We start from the raw sequence: 26,204 nt of genomic DNA, 5'->3' as shown, positions 1-26,204 counted from the left end.
AAAGTCATATGCCTTTAGTGAAGCTACAAAAATTAGAGATTATTTTGTTCTACTATACAAGCAAAACACAGAAGACATCAAGGACTTTAAGATGTAATATATACATACATACATATATACACACATACTACGTGAACAGAGATTATTTTAAAGAAGAATACATTGAATTTGGGCATGGGTGGTACACATTTGTAACCCCAACACTTGGGAGGTAGAGGCAAAAGGAGCAGAAGTTCAAAGTCAGCTTCAGGTACACAGTTAGTTGCAAGTCAGCCTGAGCTGTATGAGATTCGTCATTCATTAGTAAACAGATAAACAGATACACTGAAATAACACTCAACATCTATTACCCGAGTGCCTTACCCCATATTACCCAGTCATCCACATACTCCAAATCTGCAAAACTGAAATGCTAAAAGCATCCACACTTTATGAGGACCTGTTTTAATAATATCAAGACTCTCTGTAACATATTTCCATCTGGTAACAATAGTAAAGTTATAAATGTGCTCTGTGTTATGGTAGCAATCAGGAAGTAGAAGGATCAGGAGATCAAGTCATCCTTAGCACACATGGAGTCTTGAGTCCAGCCTTGGGGTACATGAGACTTTACCTCAGTAATTTAAAAAATATAGCTGCTATTATTTGCTTTTTAAAAAATTACTATTTGTTTTATTTTTTACAGTCCAGTCATGGACTCCTTCCTGGTCCACCATCCCACTGTTCCTCATCCAGTTCCCCCTCCTCATCTCCAAGAAAATGTTCCCCACCCCCTACCTGACCCCTGCAACACCTCCCCACTCCCCAGGGCCTCAAGTCTCTCCAGGGTTAGGGACCTCCTCTCCCACTGAGGCCAGACCAGGCAGTCCTCTGCTATACATGCATGGGGGCCTCAGACTAGCTAGTATATACTGCCTGGTTGGTGTCTCAGTGTCTGAAAGATCTTAGGGGTCCAGGGTAGTTGAGACTGCTGGTCTTCCTACAGCAGGTCTGGTAGTAAAAAATTCTGTGCTGAAGCCATCTGGCCCTGGGCTTTTTTTGGTTGGGAGGTTTTTAATGACTTCTATTTCCTTAGGGGATAAGGACCTGTAGTGGCTCTTTCTGGTTGTCAACTTGACTATATCTGGAATGAACTACAATCCAGAATTGGAAGGCTCACCTGCGATCCTAATCTGGAGGCTGGGAGATACAAGTTTATGACCTGGATCTTAGCATGGAGATCTTGAGGCATAGTGGCTATGAATCCCAGAAGACAAAGCAAGTCCCAGATCCAGGATTGGTGGCATACACCTTTAATCTGGGTCACACCTACTGCTGGAGGCCTACATAAGGACTGTGGAAGATTGACTCTCCGCCTACTTGCCTGGTGGGACTGAGCAACTGCTAGACCCTTGGACTTCTATTCACAGCTGCTGCTGACCATTGTTGGGGAATTGGACAACAGACTGTAAGTCATCAACAAATTCACTTACTATATAGAGACTACCCATAAGTTCTGTGACTCTTGAGAACCCCGACTAATACAGAAGTTGGTACCTGAAGTGGGGTATTCCTGTGACAACCTGACCATGTTTTGGGGGGGACTGTGGAAAGACTTTGGAACTTTGAGCCAGAAGAGCCATTGGGATGTTAAGAGCTCTGTGGGATGTTCTGTAGGAGCTTGGAAGATAATGTTGAGAACAGTGCTGAAGGTGGAGGTCTGGCTTTCAAAATTTCAGAGGGAAGATAAAAGATGCTTATCAGGGCCATGTTTTGATTGTGAAGATTCTGTGGTTTTGGTTATCCGGGGCTGAAGAATCAGCTGTGATTAACAAGATACCAGAACTACTAAAGCAAAACTTTTGCATTACTGGGACAATTGGTGCTGGTTAGCTGGAGCTAAGAAATTAGGGGTGATTAAGAAGAGACCAGTATCACTGAGGTGAAATCTTCTGGGAAGTGTCTTCTGAGAGCACAAAGAGGCTGTGTTCCAGAGAAAGCCATGATTGTATCCTGCTGCAGTTGGATTTGGCAATGTGTAAGTGTCACTCAGGTGGTACTGGTTTTGAAGGCCTGAAAGGACCATGAAGAGAAGCTGAGGCTCAGCACTGTGTGAGGCCATGGAAGACCATTGGTGAAGGTGCAGCCTCAGTTGTGATTGATGGCCCGGGACTGAAGGGGTCATGCACGGGAGTTGAGGCTTGGCACCATGAGGAGAGCCTATGAGAGGCTATTGGTGAAGCCTAGTTGCAGTAGAAGACAGCAGTGCTTTGGAGATGCCAATACCATGAGATAACCACCAAGAACAGCAGCAGCAGTGGAGTACAGGCAGCTGGAGCCTAGTAGACAAGGTGTGTGCTACAAAGGCTGGAGCTGGAGAAGTGAACCAAGTCCTCGGAGAAGTCTAGAAGATCATGAGTGGATCCTAGATACTGGACAGTTGGAGCTTGATTTTGATTTTGATTGTGACTGTGTCCTGAGATTTTTCCCTCTTGAAGGAAGAAAGTATTTTAGTGGAGCCGACAGTTAAGAGACTTTGAATTTCAAAAGTACTTTGTATTTTAAAAGATATTGGATATTTAAAAGGGATTGAACTTTTAATATGTAAAGACTGTGGGACCCTTAAAGTTATTTAGATCTTGGGGATGAATAAGAAAGTAAGGGTTGGGGCTTAATAGTGATGTGTTTGTGTGTCAAGTTGACAAGGGGTCAATTATACAGGCTGGAGTTATCACAGAGATAGGAGCCTCCCTTGAGGAAATGCCTCTATGAGATACTGCTGTAAGGCATTTTCTCAATTAGTGATCAAGGGGAGAGGGTCCATTGTGGGTGGTGCCAACCCTTGGCTGGTAGTCTTGGTTCTATAAGAAAGCAAGCTGAGCAAGCCAGGGAAAGCAAGCCAGTAAGTAACAGCCCTCCATGGCCTCTGCATCAGTTCCTGCTTCCTGACCTGCTTGAGTTCCAGTTCTGACTTACTTTAGTGATGAACCTGCAACTGGGATAAATGCTTAGATAAGGACTTGAGTAAGACAACTTACTGGTAAATTATCTAAGACATGATGATAAGAATCCTAAGACTGGGAAGCCAGAAAGATGGCTCAGCAGTTAAGAACATGCAGAGGACCTGAGTTCAGTTCCTAACTGCAGCTGCAAGGGAGCTGATGCCCGTTTTGGCTTTTGAGAGCACTGAACTCATACACACACAAACTCACACATTAACACATACATATACACAAAATTTTAAACAACAACCACAACAACAACACTGAGCTTGACTGGGCAGGGTGACAGGTGCCTGGTATCGGTGAGAAATTAAGAGCCCAAGATCATCCTCAGGGGCACGAAGAGCTGGGGTGCACTCTAGGCTCCATGGAAACCTCTCACAAAAAGGAAAAGATTAAGGCTAAACTGTGGTTAAGGCCTGAACTCTTACTGTTATTCTACCAACATTGCTATCCAAAGCACCCATGCCGGAGAAATCCGCAATAGTGTACTTTCTAGAATTCTGTTCAGGAAGTACCATACAACTTAATAACAATGTGTAATTGTGTGTATATGTTTCCATGTGTGTCCACATATTCATGTGGAGGCCAGAGGCTGACACCCAGTGCTTCCCAAGTGACTCCCTTACGACTACTGAAGAGCAGGGGCTCTCTCTCCCAGAACCTGGAGCTCCATGCTTGCCCCAGGGACCTGTCTTTCTCCCAGTCTTAGAGACTGGAATTACAGGAAGGAACTGAAGTCACACTCTCCCATTTGCATGGCAAACACTTACCTACTGAACCACTTCTCTGGACCATGATGTGAATATGTTAGGATCTCTAAAGTAACAGCTCCCTTATTTTGGAGAGCTGAAGGATAAGTTAACAGCTATTTTGCAGAAAAAGAAATCCTCAAAGCTTCAGTGATAAGTCTGTTGTTGTTCACTTCTTTTCTTACTAATCTTGCTTTCAAAATCAAGATAACTTCTTCAATCCTTATTATTATAAATCCAAGACACTGAAAATGCTTCCTCATTATTAACAGAACTATGAAAACCTTAGTCATCATTCAATGAATATGTCATATAAATCTAAATCTGATGCAATTGCTTTCTCTCAAATTCACACCCACCTCCACTTCTTATTTTTTCATTAAGGGGAGATTTGATCTTTATGTCTTTCTCTATCCTCAAAGTACATGAAATCACTTGGAAGACAGAGGAGGTGTAGAAGGCTCCCTTCTGTTCTTTAGAGTTAGAAACTTTGAAGCAGAAAATGGCTTTACAGTTTTATAAGACATCTCAACTCTACTCTCATTAGTATCTTCATGCCATCTCTGCCCTCTACCCAGCAGCTGTGTATATTCTGTCTTGTTCTCCTCTCCAAGGCCAGTCTTAAGGGCTAGCTAGCTCCCATTCAGGGGCAACAGCTTCCTTACTGTCACAAGTGTGGCATTTTCCTGCTGGAAGCATATGGCAGCATGAGCTGGAGGAGTCTTATTCTGAAGCAGGATTTGTCAAACTGTGAGTCAGTCTCAACAGAGAAAAGTCTATGGGCTGAGTCCAGCACTGCACAATCAACCAAGACACAACAGGACGGCTCAGTGGTTAAACAGGCAATTGCCACCAAGCCCGAGGACCTGAGTCACACGCCCAGAAACCATATGGCAACTCCTCAAAACTATCCTCTGATCCCATGTATGCCTCCATCATGATAAACACATGGAAACTAAACTTTAAAAAGAGCAAAAGCAAAAGACCTAACAGTGTGATATCACGTCTGCTTTGAAGTTCAGTTTGGGCTGTGTATCTATAAGCACATGTAAAGCCTGACAGGGGCACATTTTCCCCCTCTCCTGAGACAAGGGCTCATCAAAAATATGCCTTTTATAGTCCTAAAATATGGAAGGCATTAGAGATTTAAAATATGAATATAAGCATTAGTTTATTTAAATAATAATGTTGATCTAATACATCAAATAAGTACCCATGCCTGCCCTGACACAGGTTTTCATTCTTTTGATGTCAACTTGTGGCAATCCTCCTGCTTCAGCCTTCCAAGTAGTGAGATTATGGACATGAGACTCCATATATGTTCCAAATATCTTTTAAACAATCACTAGTTAGCAAACATAACAAATTATTTCCAGTAGTCTTTTATATAATAGAAGGATCCAAAATCAGTATTTTACTAGACTAAAATTAAAACTGACAGGTTAACCATCAAGGGTGTTTCTAAGTACAAAATATTTTAAAGAAAAATAATTCTAAATTTTAAAAAGACTTATCTTTACTGTCGTGTGCCTTCCACCCCACACCCTACTAAGGCTCCAAGTGGTATGTAGGTGGCCTCAGGGGCCAGAGAAGGCACTTAGTCCCCTGGAGCTGACCAGTTGTAAGCTGCCCAGTGTGTATGCTGGGAACCACACCTGCGTTCTCAGAAAGAACACAGTGTTCTTAACCTGTTAACCCTCTCCAGCCCCAGACAGTTTTTAAAAATAGAAGAAAAGAAAAAAAAATGAAGATGAGATAAATATTTTTTACCCACTATTTGTGCACCTGGATGCAGAAAGCAGACAACCTACATTTTCTTGGCTACTGGGAGTTTGTTTTTATTTTGTTTTGTTTTTTAAATGAAAGCCTCATTCCAGTGAGTGACTGTGAGTAGGGATACCTAGTTCCTCAAGTGATGACTGAAAAAGAAATGCCTTAGAAAAAAGAATCCTGAGTAATGCTTACGATTCTTTTCAGACTTTTGCTAAGTAGAACTCACATTTAAAACATGGCAGTTTTTGGGCTGGAGAGACGGCTCAGTGGTTAAGAGCATTGGCTGTTCTTCCAAAGGTCCTGAGTTCAGTTCCCAGCAACTACATGGTGGCTCACAACCATCTGTAATGGACATCCAGTGCCCTCTTCTGGTGTGTCTGAAGACAGCGACAGTGTATTCATATACATGAAATAAATAATTCTTAAAAAAAAAAGTTTAAAATAGTGGCAGTTTTATACCTCAATATCAAAGACAGACATTACCTCAGAGTAAAGGGTTGGAAAATGATTTTCCAAGCAAATGGACTCATTCTAATATGTGACAAAATAGACTTTTCCAAGCAAAGTTAATCAAAAGAGATAAAGAAGGACACTTTATATTCATCAAAGGAAAACTCCATCAAGATGCTATCTCAGTTCTGATCATCTATGCCCTATAAATTCAAGGGCATGTAATTGGTAAAGACAGACAACATCCTGACCAGAACACCAATAGTGCAGGCACGAAGACAGACAACTAATAAACAAGACCTCATGAAAACGAAAAGCTTCCGTAAGGCAAAAGGCACCATCAATAGGAAAAAAACAGCAGCCTATAGAATGGGAGATTTTGATAATTCTACCTCTGACAAAGGGCTAATATCTAAAATATATTTTAAAAATTCAAGAAATTAGACATCAACTAACCAAATAACCCAATTTAAAAATGGGGTACAAATTAAATCAGATAATTCTCAAAAGAGGCATCTCAAATGGCTGAAAAGTGCTGAAAGAAAGAAGTGCAATGCCCTTAATCATCAGGGAAATGCAAACCAAATGACGCTAATTCCATCTCACACCTGTCAGAATGGCTAAGATCAGTGACACAAGTGACAGCTCATGCTGGCGAGGATGTGCAGCAAGGGAAAGGCTCCTCCACTGCTGCTGGAAGTGAAAACTTGAACAGCTACTTTGAAAATTAATGTGGTGGTTTCTCAGAAAATTGGGAATCAAAACTACCTCAAGAACCAGCTAATACCACTCCTAGGCAAATGGCCAAAAGATGTTCCATACTTCCACAAATACACTTGTGTTCAACTATGTCCATAGCAGCTTTATTCATAATAGCCAGGAAAACTGGAAACAACTTAGATGACTGTCAATGAAAAATAGATAAATAAAATGTAATGCATTTACACAATGGAGTATTACTCAGATAGATAGATAAATAGATAGATAGATAGATAGATAGATAGATAGATAGATAGATAGATAGATAGACAGACAGACAGATAAATAGATAGATAGATAGAGATATACACATATAGAGATATAGATATATACATGTGTGTATATATGTATGTATAGATATATATATATATATATATCATGAAATTTGCAGGAAAATGGATGGAACTAGAAAAAAAATCATCCTGGGAGTAACCCAGACTCAGAAAGACAAACATGGCATGTGCTTACTTATAAGTGAACATTACCTGTAAAGTAAAGGACAATCATGCTACAATCCACAGACCTAGAAAGGCAATGTAACAAGAAAGGCTCAAGGAGGGGTGCATGAAACCATCCCTCCCTGGGAAAAGAAAACAGGACAGATACTACAGATGGACTAGGGGTGGGTGGGGATGGGAACATCAGGTTGAGGGAATATGGAGGGAGAAAATATTGTGAGATACAGCTGGAATTGAGGGGCATTTCTTTTTAAAGATATATTCATTTATTTTATGTAAGTACACTGTAGCTATCTTCAGACACACCAGAAGAGGGCATCAGATCTCATTACAGATGGTTGTGAGCGACCATGTGGTTACTGGGACTTGAACTCAGGACCTTCAGAAGAGCAGTCAAGTGCTCTTAACCACTGAGCCATCTCTCCAGCCCCCGAGGGGCATTTCAAGAGCAAGGTAGAAACCTATTCCAATGGCAACTCCCAGGAATCCAAGAGGGTGATCTAAGACTTCTACAGTAAGGGGAGATACAAAGCTTGAAATGGCCATCTCCTGTAACCAGACAAGACTTCCAGTGTTGGGACTGGAATACCCCTCCAGCCTCAAAACCTTCGACCTACAATATGTTTTGCCTATAAGATGTGCTGGGGTAAAGGTGGTGTAGAAACTGTGGGAGTGCTCAACCAAGACTGGTACAGCTTTGAGACCCATGCCATGAGAGGGAACCCATCCTTGTCAGTGCCTGGAGAGCCAGGAACCAGAGGCTAGATAAGCCCACACTCCTAGAATAGAACCAAACACCACCACTGGAAGGAAGGAAGGAAGGGAGGGAGGGAGGGAGAGAGGGAGGGAGGGAGGGAGGGAGGGAGGGAGGGAGGGAGGGAGGGAGGGAGGGAGGGAGGGAGGAAGTTGGTCAACAAAATGGCTCCTAATGATACTCTGCTAGACTCATAGACACAAGTGTAGGATGACATAAAGGTAATCAGGCCTCAGCCAGCAACTGATGGAAACAGATGCAGAGACCAATATCCACACATTAGGCAAAGCTTGGGGAATCCTGCAAAAGAGGGGGAGGAAATATTCTAGGAGCCAAAGGGGATAAGGACACCACAAGAAAACCCACATAATCAACTAACCTGGGCCCATAGAAGCTCAGAGACTGAACTGACAGTCAGGAGCCTGCTGGGTCTGACCTAAACCCTCTGCATATATGGTATGGTTGTGTGGCTTGGTCTTCTTACAGGACTCTTCACAGTGGGAGCAGGGTTGGGGTGGGGCTATCTCTGACTCTTTTGCTTGCTCTTAGGACCCCCTTCCTCCCACTGGGTTGCCTTGTCCAACTTTAATACAAGTGGAGCTGCCTAGTCTTACTGCAACTTGATAGGCCATGTTTGTTGATATTCCTAGGAGGGCTGCCCTTTTCTGAAAGGAAATGGAAGAGTGGAAGGGGGTGGGAGTGAGAAAAGGAACTAGGAGGATAGGAAGGAGGGGAAATTTTGGTGAAAATAATAGATAAAAGAAAAAAGAAAAAGTCATGCTTAGCCTCACCACCTCTCACACCTCCTGGGCTTTAGGAACCGGAACAGACCACTGATATAAAACTTTTCAAGAGTGGCAACCCTGTGGCCTTCAGTCTTTCAGTAACTAGCACGCTTGGCTGACTAAAGGCCACATGGAGAGTCCTTCACTCCTTGAGAGTTTATGGATTCTGCCTGTTGAGTCTTTTAAGATTAAAAAGCTTAGAGAATTAACATGAAGATTTTGGCCTGGAGATGTAGCTCACTTGGTAAAATACTTATATAATATAAAGAACTGGGTTTGTTCCATAAAATCATATAAACTAGGTATGGTAGGTCATCTATACCTGTAATCTGAGCACTTGGGATGTAGAGGCAGAAGGATAAGAAGTGCAAGGCCACCCTTGGCTATATAATAAGTTCCAAACCAGCCTTAAAAACAAATAAAAAAAGGAGTTCCCTATAGTATAAGTTGCTCTAGGAAACAAAACAGAATAGCAGGAATGAAATAAAGTAAGAGTGAAACAAGGGTATCACAGGCTGGCAGTCAAACTGCTACACAGGATGAGGCAGAAGTCTCACAAATTCAACACCAGCTTAGATTATACCTTAGACTAAAGATAGATAATTCAGTGGGGGTAATGGGAGAAAAAGTATAACATGTAAAATACAATTGAAATTTAAATGATAGTACATACAAAGTTACCTGTAAGTATTAAGATAGATAAAATTAATCTAGATATTAGGCAGTGATATACCTAATTCCAACCAGTAAGACTTCGAAAAGACTTAAAAAATTATAACTAAATCAAAACATGCTTTTAATTAAAATTAGCACACACCTTAAATCCCAGCACTCAGGAAGAAGAGAATACAAAGACAGGTTTCTGTGATTTTTGAGGCTAGCCCGATCTACAGTGAGACCCTATCTCAAAAAATTCAAAAAAAAATTTTTTTTTTAATTTTCAGTTTGGTTTCTCCACAGTCTTTATGTAGTTCAGAAACTGACAGCAATCGTTTTGCTTCAACTTCCCAAGTACTGGTTGGCCTTTCCCTTTCAATTTCAAAAATGGCACATAATTGTATAATGAGCTATTACCCCAAGTTAAGTACAGTTCAATGCATTTAGAAACTTAAATCACCCATGATTAAGTTTAATGTAGTTTTAGTTTTGAGAATAAATGTTTCATTATTGTAGAAAATAATAGCTTAAGATTAATAAAACAATTCTTTTTATTCCATGTTGTAAATCATTAGAAAATGATCAATGTTTTATTTAATTCACTATGTTTTATATAAACATATGTTTAAAATCATAGTCCTTAATAAATATTTCCTCTGAGAACTATTTTTAGGTATTCAGTATCTCTTTGGTTAATAGAAACAGGAAAATACATTTACATACATATAATTAAAAGCATCTTAGAAATGAAGTATTAAGCTGGGCAGTGGTGGCACACGCCTTTAATCTCAGCCCTTGGGAGGCAGAGGCAGGTGGATTTCTGAGTTTGAGACCAGCCTGGTCTACAGAGAGTTCCAGGACAGCCAGGGCTATGCAGAGAGACCTTGTCTCAACTCCCCCACCCCTCAATGAAGTATTAAGAAAGACACATAGCATAGACCAAATTATTTTAAAAGTCAATGATCAATATGGCCTTAAGAAAAGCAATGCACTCTCCATTTTTAAAAGGTTATATGTAATATCTATTACACATCATCATTACATTTAGTGTAATGGGAGAAAAAGACAGATATAACAAAATGCTGGTTTTTCAGAAGTCAGCACAGACTTAGACAAGAAATTAACCTTAAATTTCAAGCATCAGAGAACGTATCCAAGGAGCTAAAGGGTTCTGCAACCCTATAGGTGCAACAACATTATGAACTAACCAGTACCCCGGAGCTCTTGACTCTAGCTGCATATGTATCAAAAGATGGCCTAGTCGGCCATCAGTGGAAAGAGAGGCCCATTGGTCTTGCAAACTTTATATGCCCCAGTACAGGGGAAACACCAGGACCATGAAGGGGGGTGGGGGGGGGATGGAGTGGGGAGGAAGGTATGGGGGACTTTCGGGATAGCACTGGAAATGTAATTGAGGAAAATACCTAATAAAAAATATTTTTAAAAAATTTCAAGCATCATCTTAAACATTTGCCCTATTTGTGCTGTTTCCAGTGAAGTACATATTGTAGTTAAATCTAGATGTAATCAGTTATAACCAAGGAATCATGAAAGATCTTAAATAATTGTAAGGTTAAGAAATCTTTCCACAGCAAATGAGAGAACATCAAAGGAATAAGATAACCTAAAATAATGGATTTTTTTATGTCAGTCAAGTCAATTAATCAGGCACACAGAGCTGACAAAGGAGTGTCCTCCATTACACACGCAGTTAACTAAAACCTGATGTTATTATTGATGTTAGTGATCAGGTGACTGATAAAGGAACTTATCCTCACACATATAATAATGCTTTTGGGATAACATGTAACTCACATGCACATATGTTTGCTCGCTCTGCCTCTCTTCCCCATCCTCCCTCCTACTGATTTTCCAAGCATAGATGCAGTGCAGGGAATGGAAGAAAAGAAGAGGAGAGAAGAAAAAAGGGAAGGAGAGTGGGGAGAAACTACACTGCCAGAAATGTTCCTATTGAAACACAGCAAGCTTTCTGGCTCTGCTGTTAGACTCCAGGAGTGGGACAGTGAGGCAAGGGTGTAAAGACATGCTTGCCAGCATCACCAGTGTTGGAGAAACCGAAATAAGAAGGAAAAATGTATCTGGATGCTTACCATTCCCTGAGGAATCCGGAAACACAATTTGTAATGTTAATGACAGACTTTGAAGAGTTTCAAGATAAATTACTGTAGGTACTATATGTAGGTAAGAGGTGCTAATACCATAATAATTATGATAAAATTTACAGGAAAATAATGTTTATATCAAAGTTGGCACTGAAAGCAAAGACAGAAGCTCCTGCCCCTCATAAAACTGAAGCCAAGTGAATGCCTTGAAAGCCAAGAAGGCAGTGCTGACAGGGTCCACAACCACAGAAAGAAGCAGATCTGCACATCACCACCTTCCAGCCTAATACCCCACAACGAGAACACACCATCATCAAATTCCCCCAATCACTAAGCCAGACAATAAGAAGATTGAAGACGTACTATGTTCACTGTGGATGTCAAGGCCAATTAGCACAGATCAAACAAGCTATGAAGAAAGTCTGTGATTCTGATGTGGCCAAAGTCAGTACCTTGATAAAACCTAATGGAGAAAAGAAGGTGTATGTTCAGTTGGCTCCTGATTATGATGCTCTGGGTGTTGCCAACAAAATTGGGATCATCTAAACTGAGTCTAGCTGGCTAATTCTAAATATACATTTTTCATCATTACAAAATAATGTTGATATTAAGATTAATTACCCTCTATTAAAAGTAGGCATATCCTGTTCAAGCTAAGTAAAAAAAACTGGTTTTTTTCAAAGTACAAAACTACATCATGTATGCAGACAGAAAGAAATTTAAGTACAACTTTCAAATAAGTAGCAGAAACTCCCAAGGCAAGAAACAATAAAAAACTCCCACCACCAAACTGAACATACTGCAAGAACTAAAGTTATGTTTTAATTACTGTGCTTAAGAGACCTATGAAACAAAAATGCCTCTAACCTGTAAACCCCATCCATTTGCCCCAGAACAGGTTAACTTCCTGGGCTGTTCATGAAAAATAACAAGCCACTAAGGTAGGTTGCCTCAACTGCACAGGACGTACTTGATCACAAGTAGGCGGGAGGCAAACAGGCGGGAAGTTAGGAAGAAGTAGTAGGTACAGTTTGTCCCTGCTTGGACAAAAGCAAAAAGCACATAGTCTTGTGGATACTGCCTTTATTAGCACGGGTCGAAGGTAACACACAGCCACTCTCGGAGAATCCTGGTATGGATCTGGCTAAGTGTTCATCAGGACAGTATTTTTAAATAAAACATGCTTCAAATCTTGTTCAAGATCTGTGGTAGTGGTCTTATTTTCACCCAATGGAATTAACGTTTTTCTGGAGGTTTCCAATGAGTTCAGACCACCACCTATGCAAACTCAAAAGCAGGATCTTCACTACAAACTATAGTGCTGAAGGGGCCTCAGGAGGTGCAGTCTTCCGATGTTCCACTGCTCCTCACAGTGCTTTTGTTACCCTGCAGAGTAAACTGCAGTGCTGAGAAAAGTGGCCGCCATCTACAGAGGCCTCCCCAAGTAAGTCACAGTCTGGTTATGTGCTGTGGGATCTCAGTCTGGGATGTAGACGGGTTTGACAGGACCCAAATACACTCTGGCTCAGGTCAAAGAGCAAGATGTCACCTGCCTGGTTCTAGCTGTTTGGAAAGCTTTGTCTGTGTGTGTGTTTTCTGGTCTGTCTGTAAGTTTTATTGCAAATGTGGTAGCCAAGATGAATATGGGTCAGTTGAATGTATGAATGATGTTAGCTACATGTTTTGTGTCTGACTGGTCTCCTTTGAGTACGTGGACTTTTCTGTGTTATGTACTATTGCTTTGTTTTTGCTATCTCTGCTGCCACCAGCCACCAACACTAAAGCCACTTGCCATGGCTACTTTGATAGCCAGGGCTAAAAATTTATCTCTGGGCTTTCTGGTCCCTGGATTCAGGTTACCAGGACTCTAATGTCTTTTGTGTGTGGGTAATATTAAAGTTGTTCTATGCTGTTCTACTTTATTGAAAAGCTAGCTCTGGAGTTGGACTTTGGCCCTCTCTTCTCTATACCCAATCATGCTTATTTAAAAGCATTTTCTTCTATGTTCTGTGTCAGGCAAGCCACCTAATTCTGTGATGGGGAAAAGAGAACAAAGAAAAATGCCAAAAATTGGACTACTGGTTTCATTTACTGCCTAATACCTTTGCTAAGATATAAACCTTATCTCAAGATTTGTAAGACTATCATGGAAACTTTCTGTACCTCAAGATTTGAAAGTTTACTGAGTATGGCTAAAATTGCAGCAAAAAATTTAACTTAAAACTTGTAACACAGGGTGCTTGTTGAAAGTTTAAAATCTATACTTAGATATCTTTTTTGTTTTTTGTTTTCGAGACAGGGTTTCTCTGTGTAGCCCTGGCTGTCCTGGAACTCACTCTGTAGACCAGGCTGGCCTTGAACTCAGAAATCCGCCTGCCTCTGCTGGGATTAAAGGTGTGCGCCACCACACCCGGCTCTATATTTAGATATCTTAAAGGAACCGTGTGTTGTAGTGACACCATTTTGGGATATAAGCAACATGTGGCTTGCCTTATCTGCTGTCCCCAGTCAGGACAGAAGCAGCCACATAGCTGGCAGCATCTTTGCTAGAGCTGGAGAGGGTGAATGTCAGGAGACTTCACCACCGTCTTGATGGAAAGGTATCCGCATGATAGACAACAACCAAGGACGACTCCAAGATATTTTCAACTAGTATAGAGTTTCATATGATAATTTCTGTCCTGAAAACAAAGTCATAAAAAATGAGGTTTATGAGAGATAACATTTAAAACAGTTCCTTCTTTAATAAGGTATTAAAGCTGCATCTCCATGCATTTATATACAAGAAAATACCTTGTGCTGGTAGCCTAATGTTATAATGTAGAGTCATCCAGGTAGTTCTGGTTTTAAAGTCATAAAGGGGTCAGTCATGAAGAGCAGCTGAGAGTTCGCATTGTGTGGCAGGGCTGAAGTTACTAAAAAGAGCCCAGGAGAGGGATTCCAGCAGTTTTGGGAATGCTTGTGCCAAGTGATGGCCCCCAGAAACAATAGCCATAATAAAATGGAGCCAGATGGAGCACAGAAGACAGGCTATAAGCACTGCCAGGCTGGGGCCGGAGAGGTGACCTCAGCCTCTTGGGGAGGCCCTGAGACTATGAATGAATACCAGACACTGAGCACTGAATTGTTTGCACTGCTTAAATTTTCGTTTTTGCCTTACTGTGGTTCTACTCTGTTTCTTACCACTTAAAGTAAAATAGGGTACTTTAAAAAGGGTACTTTATTTTTGATATTGCAGGAGCCTACAGTTTAGAATTTAAACTTCTTTAAAAGGAAATATAAATTTAAAAAACTGGATTTTTTTAAAGATCAGCTTTTAAAATATTTAAATTTTTAAGGCTATGGGACATTTATAAAATGTTTTCTGCTATGATGTCCTTATTAATATGTAATCTTAAAATAAATACATAAATGGCTACTGTTGTGGCAACTGCTATAAGCACCAAACACCAGAAACTAGGATATTCCTATTCTATGATGCAGCAAGATAATGACCTAAGCAGTCTGGCAAAGAGCCCATAGAATGTCTCTTCTTACCTAAAGTCTATCCAGGCTAGCGGAAACTGATTTGCAGATGTAGGTCTAACCACCTTGTCTTCGATAACCTTGTTAATAAGCTTTAGATAGTGTGATAAACTGAGTCATAAAAGAAACTATAATATTCTAAAATGGTATACACTAAAAAAGCACCAAGAAAGAAGTTACCAGTTTCCTTATGGACTGTGTGATTTAAAGATTTATTTTTATACTAAAAGAGGTTCAATTCAGAAAATATTCTCTTATAAGGTTCAAACTCAGTGGAGATAAAACTGTAAATTCCTAATCTTATAAAAATGTACTAATTGTTATAAACTGTTAAAAATGGTTAAGACATGGACGCTAACAGTCAGAACTATACTTAGTCATGCTAAGTTCAAATGTAATTAATTATAGGAATGACTTTTATTTAGTCTGCTAAAGCTCAAGGTTCTCAAGGTTAAACCTAACACAAGTAAACTTAATAGATGGTCCTCAAACTCTCCAGAGACCTTCTGACTATGGCACTTTAAATGTTTACTTTAAAAGCTTCCCAGTATATGAGAAATTAGAAGGAACTCTAAGGTCTCCAAATAGAGTGGGACACCCGCTATCCCATCTAGGTTGTAGTAACAGTAATCACTGAGAAAAACTTCCTTATGTCTTTCTTACCTGTTACCAGGAATCTGCACAAGGCTGTGAATACTGTTGGGTTGACTGCTCTACTCTGCTTGGTCAAAGAAAGGCCAGCCTCTCAAGTTCCTACAGGAAAATCTCTAGGACCTGGACCTGGGTCTGGCAGCCAAAGGCCAATACTGCTCTGCTGTGTGGTTCAAGATCAAATGTTGTCCTGTACGACAGGTGAATACTGACTATTGCCACCAATCAAGCCACTGAGACCACATTAGCCTAAGGCCACCAACTAGGTGAGTATGTCTCTGCAATTTAATTGATACATAGGCCATTTGGATTATACTTCCTACTAAAATTTATCCTTCTCAGACCTCTGATGGCATTTAAGGCAAGGAAAAATGTAGATTTATCAGTTTAACAGCAGCAGGCAATCAGCTCCTTCCTAGAGGCTGAAGCTACCTTCCTTGTAAGTTCATTTCATATGTAACAATCAGGCTTTGCTTTTTCCTAGAGCTACTAGATCTTCTGCTGAGAAAGGCAGACAGGTTTGCCTTGCTAGCAGACTTTATAGTAAAGACTAAACAAGTTTCAAAAGTAATTTTTTTTACTATTCCTTTATTTAAAAGAACTTGCTTTGCAATGACTGCTCTCAATAATAATTACTTGTGTCTCGGATAAACAACTAGATGAAATTAAAAGGCTTTACATATATTTAAGTTCTGAGGCCCTAAGAAAGTGTTATAAGGCATGTAAAGGTCTGAGGACGTCAAAGTGTAAGTAATTCTGAGTGTCTAAGAAACTGTTTTAAGGTATGTAATACAAGTTGTAGAAGCATAAGAAAGACTTAAGTAATAAGAATGTTTCAGATTTCCTCCCTCCTCTTTATGCTATTGTTATATTAAGGTTTCTAAATGTCAGAGTTTTAGCCTTGATCAGTGAAGTTTGGTAAGCTGGTAAGCACTACTACTACTATCAATCACAAGCTCAAGATTTCACTTTTCCTTTTGTTACCTTCAAAGTACAGACTTAAAAGAGCTTCTCCAGGGCTGGAGAGATGGTGCAGTGGTTAAGAGCACTCACTGACTGCTTTTCCAAGAGGTCCTGAGTTCAATTCCCAGCAACCCCATGGTGGCTCACACCATCTGTAATGGGGATCTGATGCCCTCTTCTGACGTGTCTGAAGACAGAGACAGTGTACTTACATACATGAAATAAATAAATAAATAAATCTTTTAAAAAGTGCTTCTCCTCAAGCTAAAAACACCTCTGTCCAATCCATACAAATCCAACTCTCTGGACAGAGAAAGGAATTTCCATGCTTTTTAAGTCAGGACATAGCTTTTGCTATGACACAAAGGCACGAGTCTACTCCAGCTGTTTTACAGAGACACCTGTTAGCTGCTTTCTCCACACTGTAGATTTTAGTACAGGTTACAAACAGTGGTAATGCTATTATAGCTAGAACTTTTATTTCTTTGTAAACTAAAAAATGTATGTAAGCTTCAAGGAGTTGAGGAAACCATACAAGTTGGAACCACCTCTCACAGGTCAAACAGACTCCAGATAAGTACAGGCTAAGTTTCCTACCTTCCCTACCTGCTCGCTCCTGGGGGGGTGATTGTGCAAGCCTCCCCTCCTTGGGACACCTCCCTCCTCCAACTACAAGGACTATCGGCCTGAAAGTTCCAAATGTAAGACTTTCCTTTATATTCCTAAACTAACTTCTGTGCCCAGTCTATATCCATCTCAGCAGATTTCCACTTGGCTGACAGACACCATGCAGAAAACAGCTGCTGACCACAAACTGTTCCACATGGATGCCAGGATGTATGCCTGCCCCAACTGGGCAAAGGCAGGAAGAACAAGGGCATGTCTAATCGTGGAACTAACAGTTTGTAGCCATTCTACGGTAATTCCTGAGTATAGACCTGACCAGTATCTGTCACCCTGGCCAGCATTTAATAAAGCTTACTTCAAATTTGGCTCAAAAATTTATGGTAGTGGTCTTACTCTTAACCAGTGGGATTAACAAAACATTAACAAAGTTACAATAACAAATAAAAAGAAAAAGTTCAAATCTTCCCTTTTATTGCTGCCTTGCTATTTTTTTTTCCATTGCCCTCCCTCTCTGGTGTGTATTTAATGTGTATGTGGGGCAGGAGAGACACACACGTTCAAATATGGAAGTATGCTCTCCTATGTGCCATAGCACACATATGAAGGTAGAGGTGTCACTTTCCACACATGGTGCCTATGTTTGCAGTTGAGTACTCTGCCTCTCATCTCGCCATGAGCACTGGATTATACACAACCTAGCATACCCAGCTTTCTGTGGTGCTGCAGATCCAAACTCAGGGCCCTCACACTCACACAGGAAGTGTTTCACCTGCTGAGTCATCTCCCAGCCCCATTTTTTCTTTCATTTCTTACAACAATGCTAACTAGAATTACTCACCTCTTACAAATGATTTCACTATTTATGTGTCTAGGTACCCACAGAGGCCAGAAGAGAGGCTGGATCTGCTGCAGCCAGAGGCATAGCTAGTTACGAGCTGCCCGAGTGCTAGGAACCACACTCTAGTCCTCTGCAATCTCTCAAGCCCACTTGATCAATTCTTAACTAATATTGTTATGGAAACAGTTTTGACAAAAGACTGAATGCTCCCTTCAGGATAGGAAGATGTCCAAGGATATCTGCTCTAAACATTACTGTTCAGCTTGGCGTTATAGACTGCAGTCAGAACAATGAAGACACTGCAGTGAAATGCACCCAAGATCAGACAAGGATAGCCTTTTTCAGTGGATCACATAATTACGTAGAGAAATGCTATAAAATCTACAAAAATCACTATAAGAACCAATAATTGACTGTAATAATACTATAGAATTCAAAGTCAACATGTTTAAAATCATCTTTTGTACATTAGCAATAAACATTCAGAAACTGAAATAAAAATACTTTTATAATAGTATCAAAAATATAAAATACAGATGCTTATGCATTGTAAAACTATGCAAGATCACCAAAACAAGAAAATATCACTGGGAGACATTAAAGCTGGATTAAATAGAGAGATGCATCTTGCTTGGTGAACTAAATGACCCTATATTATTAAAATCTACCTGCCTTTCTTCCTCTCCTGGGAAGCAAATCCAGCAACTCATATCACAATACTGTTAAAATTTCAATTTTATTCAAATCTATCTATAGAGTCAACATAATCCAAACAGAATCCAAATAAGCCCTTTTTATACAAATTGATGAAATAATTTTTAAAAATATGAAAATGAAAGAAAACTAGATTGACCAAACATACATTAAAAAAAAAGAACAAAACAGAAGGATTTATACAATTTGATTTTGGAACTTACTATAAAACTACAATAATCCATAAAGTATGGTTCTGGTGGAAGGTCAATGGTACAGACCTATGTATCTACCCTTGAAAAATATAGGATAAGCCGGGCGTGGTAGCGCACGCCTTTAATCCCAGCACTCGGGAGGCAGAGGCAGGCAGATTTCTGAGTTCGAGGCCAGCCTGGTCTACAAAGTGAGTTCCAGGACAGCCAGGACTACACAGAGAAACCCTGTCTCAAAAACACCAAAAAAAAAAAAAAAAAAAAAAAAAAAAAAAAAAAAAAAAGAAGAAGAAAAATATAGGATAGCCTACTGAAAACTATATACAAATGGTAACAAGTAGTGCCTAGCACACACAAGTCACTTGGTTCAATTTCCAACATGATCACACAAAGAAAAGTAGTAATTATAAGTGCAAGAGATGAATTTCAAAATAATCATGCTAAGTTAAAGATAGAAACATAAGAGAATGGGATAAAATGTGTGACTCCACTCATGTAAATTCCTCTACAATACAAGTTAGTTTACAGAAAATATGGTACACTTACACAATGGTGTACTACTCAGCTATTAAAAACAATGAATTCATGAAATTCTTAGACAAATGGATGGAACTAGAAAATATCCTGAGTTAGGTAACCCAATCACAAAAGAACACACATGGTATGCACTCTGTGATAAGTGGCTATTAACCCAGAAGTTCAGAATACCCAAGATACAATTTACAGACCACATGAAGCTCAAGAAGGAAAACCAAAGTGTGGATACTTCAATTCTTCTTAGAAGGGGGATCAAAATACCCATGGGAGGAGATACAAAGACAGTTTGGAGCAGAAACTGAAGGAAAGGCCATGCAGAGACTGCCCCACCTGTGGATCCATCCCATGTACAATTACCAAACCCAGACACTACCGTGGATGCCAACAAGTGCTTGCTGACAGGAGCCTGATATAGTTGTCTCCTGAGAGGCTCTGCCAGAGCCTGACAAATATAGAGACACATTCTCACAGCTAAACATTGGACTTGGCATAGGGTCCCCAATGGAGGAGCTAGAGAAAGGACCCAAGGAGCTGAAGAGGTTTACAGCCCCATAGGAGGAACAACAATATGAACTAACCAGTACCCACAGAGTTCTCAGGGACTAAACCACCAACCAAAGAGTACAAATGAAGGTACCCATGGGTCCAGCTGCATGTGTAGCAGATGATGGCCTTGTGAGACATCAATGAGAGGAGAGGCCCTTGCCCTTGTGAAGGATCTATGCCCCAGTGTAGCAGAATGCCAGGACAGGGAAGCAGGAGTGGGTGGGTTAGTGAGCGGGGGAGGAGGGATGGGAGAGGGAGGTTTTCGGAGGGAAAAGGAGGAAAGGGGATAACATTTGAAATGTAAATAAAGAAAATATCTAATAAAAACAAAACAAAACCCAAAACAAATTAGTTTAGTAGTTTCTAAGGGACAAGATGACAAAAAGAAGAGCATAAAGAAAAAAGTTCCAAATGATTTCAGTATCTTTTTTCAAGTGATAGATATATTTCATTATCTTAAGAGCTTTTACATAAGTAAATATCAAGCTTTTATCAAACTGGATGTCTAATTACAGTATACTGATGTAAATCATTCCCCAATAAAGGAGAGCACATATTCTAAAAATACTGTTGAAAGTCAACTCTAGAATGATCAGAGTTTTAAACACTGGGTCTAAAATTGCTTAACAATTTTTGCAGAAGACATTAGCAAAACCCATCCATGAAATTATTCCTTCACATTCACAACATCTTTTATGAGGCTGGTCGCTTTACTAAACAGTGGGTTCCAGATAAGTAAACACCAAAGAAAAACACACAGAAAATGAACAATCATACCTTGATTTGTGCAAAGGGTCTTTCATAACCTCCAACATAGAGAAGGCCAACATTCTGTGGAAGCAACCTACAAGGTGGGAAAAAAATAAAAAAAAAAAAACTTATTTATATAGTACTCTGCCTTTAAAGCAAGAATGCATAATAATAAAAAGTGGGAAAACTGGAGTGATAACTTCATCAGTAAAGTGTTTGCTGCACAAACATGAAGACCTGAGTTGGATTCCCCACGATCCATGTGAAAAAGCCAGATGTGGTGGCAACAGCTTGTAATCCAAGCACCAGGAGGCAGAGACAGGATTACCTGCCAACCAGCCTACTCTAACTGTCAAGTTTGGGGCCAAGAAAGAGACCACCCAAAAAGCAAGGTAGACAGAATCTAAGAATCAGTACCCGAGGTTGATCTCCCTAGACACACAGACACAGAGACACAGAGACAGACAGACAGACAGACACACACACACACAGAGAGAGAGAGAGAGAGAGAGAGAGAGAGAGATTTCTCTAATAGATACTATGAAACACAAGCATGTGTGTGTGTGTGTGTGTGTGTGTGTGTGTGTGTGTACACAGTGAGATAGTAACACCAAAGGAATACTTACTTCTATTGCCAAGAAAGAGGGGGTGGGGTAAAATGTTGAAATGGGGAGCTGGGATGTACCTCAGTCAGGTAAGGTATGCCTAGCATGCATGAAGCTGGTACAACATAAAACTGGGCATGTTTTCACAGGTTTGTAATCCTTGCATTCATGAGATGAAAGCAGGAAGATCAAAGGTTTACGGTCAACTTCCAATACACAGAGAGTTCAAGGCTAGCTTGGGCTACCTGCTTCTACATCTCAAAAAACTTAACACTCAACAATAATTCTGATAAAATTACTAGTGTCTCTGGAAATGAGGTGATGAATAATATACTCAAAAATTTATGAAGATTTAATTGAAGAACTAGTGAATGCATGCCCACAACCATATATTATGAATGATAATGAGCTTAATTCCATCCTAAAATTTTACCAAATACATTACATAAATGCTAACAAAAGGGTGGCTTTGACCCATGGCATAATAAAATGTCTGTCACTGGACAGCAGTGGGGTGAGGGGCCCTACTTATAGAGAACTCATTAACGTCTGAGTACATAGGAGCTGCACCTTGAGTAAAGTGTGACAGTCAATCTATACATGGTTGCACTCCCTAAATCAGCCTTTCTTTTCTTCCTATTCAGATCTCTACAACATCCAACATCCATTCAGCCATTTTGTTTTGGTTTTGTTTTCACTTAAAATAAGCAATGACATATGTATGGATATTTTATCTGCATATATGTGTGGTGCACCACATGCGTGCCTGGTACCTAAAGAGGCCAAGAGAGGCCTCAGATCCCTCAGAACTTGAGTCCTGAGCTTGAGATGCCAGAGATGGGTGTGCTAGCAGAGACTCCTAGTAATGAGGTCAGAGAGACTGACCCAGGCATCTTCTGTGCAGGGACAGGGACAGGGACACCAACCCAGCCACAAAACCTTCAACGGGTCTGCAGAGTGTTCTGGGACTGGAGCCTAGTATAAACTGTCATCCGAGAAAGCAGCCAGACTCCATCAGCAACTACTAGGAACAGATGTAGAGTCAGTACCAGAGCCAAGCATTAGGCAGAGCTCCTGGATTCCTGTCGAGGAGGCGAAGGAAGGATCTGAAGAACCAGAAAGGTTAGGAGCACTCCAAGAACACGGCCTGCAGAATCAACTGACAGACTCACGGGGGCTCACAGAGATCATGGGGCCTGCAGGTCTGATACATGGTATGGCTGAATAACTATGCGTTCTTGTGGGATCCCTGACAGTGGGATCATGGCCCTAACAGTGGGAACAGGGGCTGTCTCTGACTCCTCTGCCTGCTGGTGGGAATCTGTTCCTCCTACTGGGTAGTCTCATCCAGCCTTGATATGATGGTATATGCCCAGTCGTATTATGGCTTGTTATGCCATATGTGATGTCCCTGAGAGGCCTGCTCTTTTCTGAGGGAAGGCAGAGTGGAGGAAATAGACATAGGGAAGAGAGGGGAAGACTGGGGGCAGGGAAGACTGCAGTCGAGATGTAATATATGAAAAAAAAATTTTTTAAAAACCACAAGATCTTTTTAAGTTCCCACATAGGTGTTGAAAATCAAGCCCAAGCCTTCTAGAAAAGCAGCCAGTGTTATTTACTCTGAACTATCTCTCAGCCCCTTGTTTTCCTTTCTTAAGACAGACTTACTTGCAGCCAAGAGGGCTTCTAATTCATGGTGTCCTACCTAGGCCTCCCAAGTGCTGGAGATATGGTTCTATGTCAATCAGTGGTTTCTCATTCTTAATTGCAACAAAACTCCAGGTGGGTTTTGTTCATGGTGCTAGGACTTGACCTCAGGCCTCATACATAAAGACAAGTCCTCTATATGCAGCTATATCTACAGTCCACACCAACACACTGAGGATGAAGAAATACTGCCTTTAGAACTTTGGTATGATTAAAAAGTAATTAGTAGAGTAAGCTATAGGACATAAATACTAGCCACAATATTTTTCACTCTTCTATATTTTTCCTAAAAGACATGTAAAGATATGGACATAACTTCAGTTTTCGTATTACTGTTTGGGGGAAAAGCCTGTATTATCTTTATGTACAGACAATTCTAAGAGTCTACATGATGTTAAAAGCTTCCTTATGACAGGTAAGAGACCTCAAATGAGCTGCAGGATAATATTGTATGAATTGGAGAACAAAACACTCAAAGATATATATAGTAAACAAGTACAAATTCAAGGAAGCCAATGGAACCTTTTCAGTATACCATATAGCATAATCACAGAAATGAGAATATTCAAGATTTATTTTAACAATCTCCTGGCTGCAGGGATCTCACTTCATACACCAGGCTACCTTTACCTCCAAGTGCTAGGCTTAAAGGTGCATTAGCATGAGACCTGGCCTAACACTCTGTATTATTCAAGACACAGCTTCAAAAACTCTACTTCAAGAGTTTTAGAATTCACATTTGTTAATAACTTTTCTGAAACTAGAATGTTTTTGACACTTGTGTAATCTTTAGTTGTCATCAGAGGGAGATGTAGGATGTTTGTGTGATTCTTCTCCACTGGCATGGACTACCTAGTGAGATTAAGAAAGCAAATGTCTTAAAACATGAAACAGGGCAGAGTTCCAGTGTTCTTTAAACAGTGTCTGCTCCTATAGCCTATATGGCCAATAAAACACACTAACAGAACATATTACCAGCAGGGATTCACAAGTCTGAATTAAACTGATTTAGCCCAGTTCTTTCTTCTTGCAGAATGTAAATGACAATATGTCAATAATATACTATAAGGGACACAACAACTAAGAGCATCAGCTTACTGGAGTCAAGTCAAAGCAGAGGCTATGTCCCCAAATCTCAATAATGAAATGAGAAAATCTTAGCAATGCTTTAACAACTAAGAAATTCAACCAAGAAAACCTTGAACCATTACTGGTAGCAGCTATATATAGTAGTAGTAATTAACAAATGTTCACAGAAAACTTGATAAACCCCCTTGAAAAGTAAAAATAATCACTGTCCATACAAATAGACACTAGGAAAGGAAGAGATAAAAGCTGGCTGACATTTAAAAGTCAGTATGCCTCGAATTACCATGCACACGCATCTCAGGAAGGTTGCCAATATACTATTTAGTGTGCACCTCTATTCCTTTAATTTGTTATCTAAAAACTACATTTCCTCAGCATTTTCTTAAATGTTGCCAGTTAGACTTTATGTCCAACTTTTAAAAGCATCTACTACTCCTTAGCATATATCTTACTATCTTCAGTGGAACAGCGTTTTGCTATTGTTGTTTAAAACAAGGCCTCAGTGTATAGCTTTGGCTGGCCTGAAACATCACAGAGATCCACCTGCCTCTGCCTCCTGAGAGCTGAGATTAAGGCACATGACACAACGACTGGCTTCATTTGTATAGTTTTTATAATAATTTAAAGTAAGAGTAAGATATAAGATAATACTTTGGGAATATAAATTTCTAATTTTAAAGTGAAATACTTCTTTAAATTTTTTCTCTTTTAAAAGATGGTTTTGCTAAATTGTATTCATAATTATTGCCAAGTAACAAGTAGAATTTGTCATGACAGAGTACATGTACTTTAATACAGCAATCACATGTTTTCAATCTCCACATGAAAGCACTAATTCAGCACTAAAGACATATACTTTAAGACAGAAACTCTGCCTCATTTAAAACCACAAAGCCATATCCAGTGATCCATCCCATAATCAGCCTCCAAACACTGACACCATTGCATATACTAGCAAGATTTTGCTGAAAGGACCCAGATATAGCTGTCTCTTGTGAGACTATGCCGGGGCCTAGCAAACACAGAAGTGGATGCTCACAGTCAGCTATTGGATGGGTCACACGGCCCCCAATGGAGGAGCTAGAGAAATTACCCAAGGAGCTAAAGGGAACTGCAACCCTATAGGTGGAACAACAGTATGAACTAACCAGTAACCCGGAGCTCTTGTCTCTAGCTGCATATGTATCAAAAGATGGCCTAGTCGGCCATCACTGGAAAGAGAGGCCCATTGGACTTGCAAACTGTATATGCCTCAGTACAGGGGAATGCCAGGGCCAAAAAGGGGGAGTGGGTGGGTAGGGGATTGTGGGGGTGGGTATGGGGGACTTTTGGAATAGCATTGGAAATGTAAAGAGGAAAATACCTAATAATTAAAAAAAAAAAAAAAAACAAAACCCACAAAGCTGTTGTGCCTGTATGGTAAGTGAACACCACCATGATCTTTGTAGGCGACTAATGGCCTTAAAGTCCTGGTTCCTACCTCAATGCTTGGTAGTCTGACTACTGAGCAGGACGCTTGAAAGCAGCTACACAGAAGTAGAGGTAGGTGAGGGGATTCCTACTGTGGCTTTCAAAGAAAGAAAAATAGGTGAAACTACTGCTCATTTTTCTTTTGACTTTCCAAACGCAAATAGTAACAACTGTCTATTACTAGAAAAGTCCCAAAATTGTTCCCATAAACACTTCTCAATTAAAAATGAGCAAATCCTGTTGGGCAGCAGAACAAACACTAAATGAACTTTATTCACTGTATGCTGACATCAGTCAGACATACACTGATTCATAATCACATACATACAAAAGCATCCCTTCAAAACCAATAAAGTCTGCAACTAACTCAAATGAACAATTTAAAATAAAGATGAATGTAGTAGCACACATCTATAACCCCAACACTCCGGAGGCTGAGGCAGAAAGATCCAGTGGGGGTGAGAATGAGAACTCAAGAAATAAAAACAAGACTGTACGA

General features: G+C 40.2%; 1 protein-coding gene across 3 annotated transcripts in view; it reads right to left on the bottom strand.

The window, feature by feature from the left end:
• Nucleotides 1-26,204, bottom strand: part of Rngtt (RNA guanylyltransferase and 5'-phosphatase) — a 192,315-nt gene that overhangs the window by 38,086 nt on the left and 128,025 nt on the right. For 2 of the 3 annotated variants that reach the window (NM_011884.3, NM_001305273.1), the window contains exon 14: nt 20,862-20,928. In NM_011884.3, the coding sequence (NP_036014.1) occupies nt 20,862-20,928 (67 nt within the window). Of the gene's footprint in view, nt 1-19,304; nt 20,929-26,204 lie in introns of those variants that run through there. The other variant, XM_017320189.2, reaches the window with a different exon arrangement.

Source organism: Mus musculus, chromosome 4 (genome assembly GCF_000001635.26).
Source record: "Mus musculus strain C57BL/6J chromosome 4, GRCm38.p6 C57BL/6J".
NCBI classification, from domain to species: domain Eukaryota; kingdom Metazoa; phylum Chordata; class Mammalia; order Rodentia; family Muridae; genus Mus; species Mus musculus.
The sequence above is the reverse complement of the archived record's forward strand: the minus strand, read 5'-3'. Positions and strand labels throughout refer to the sequence as shown.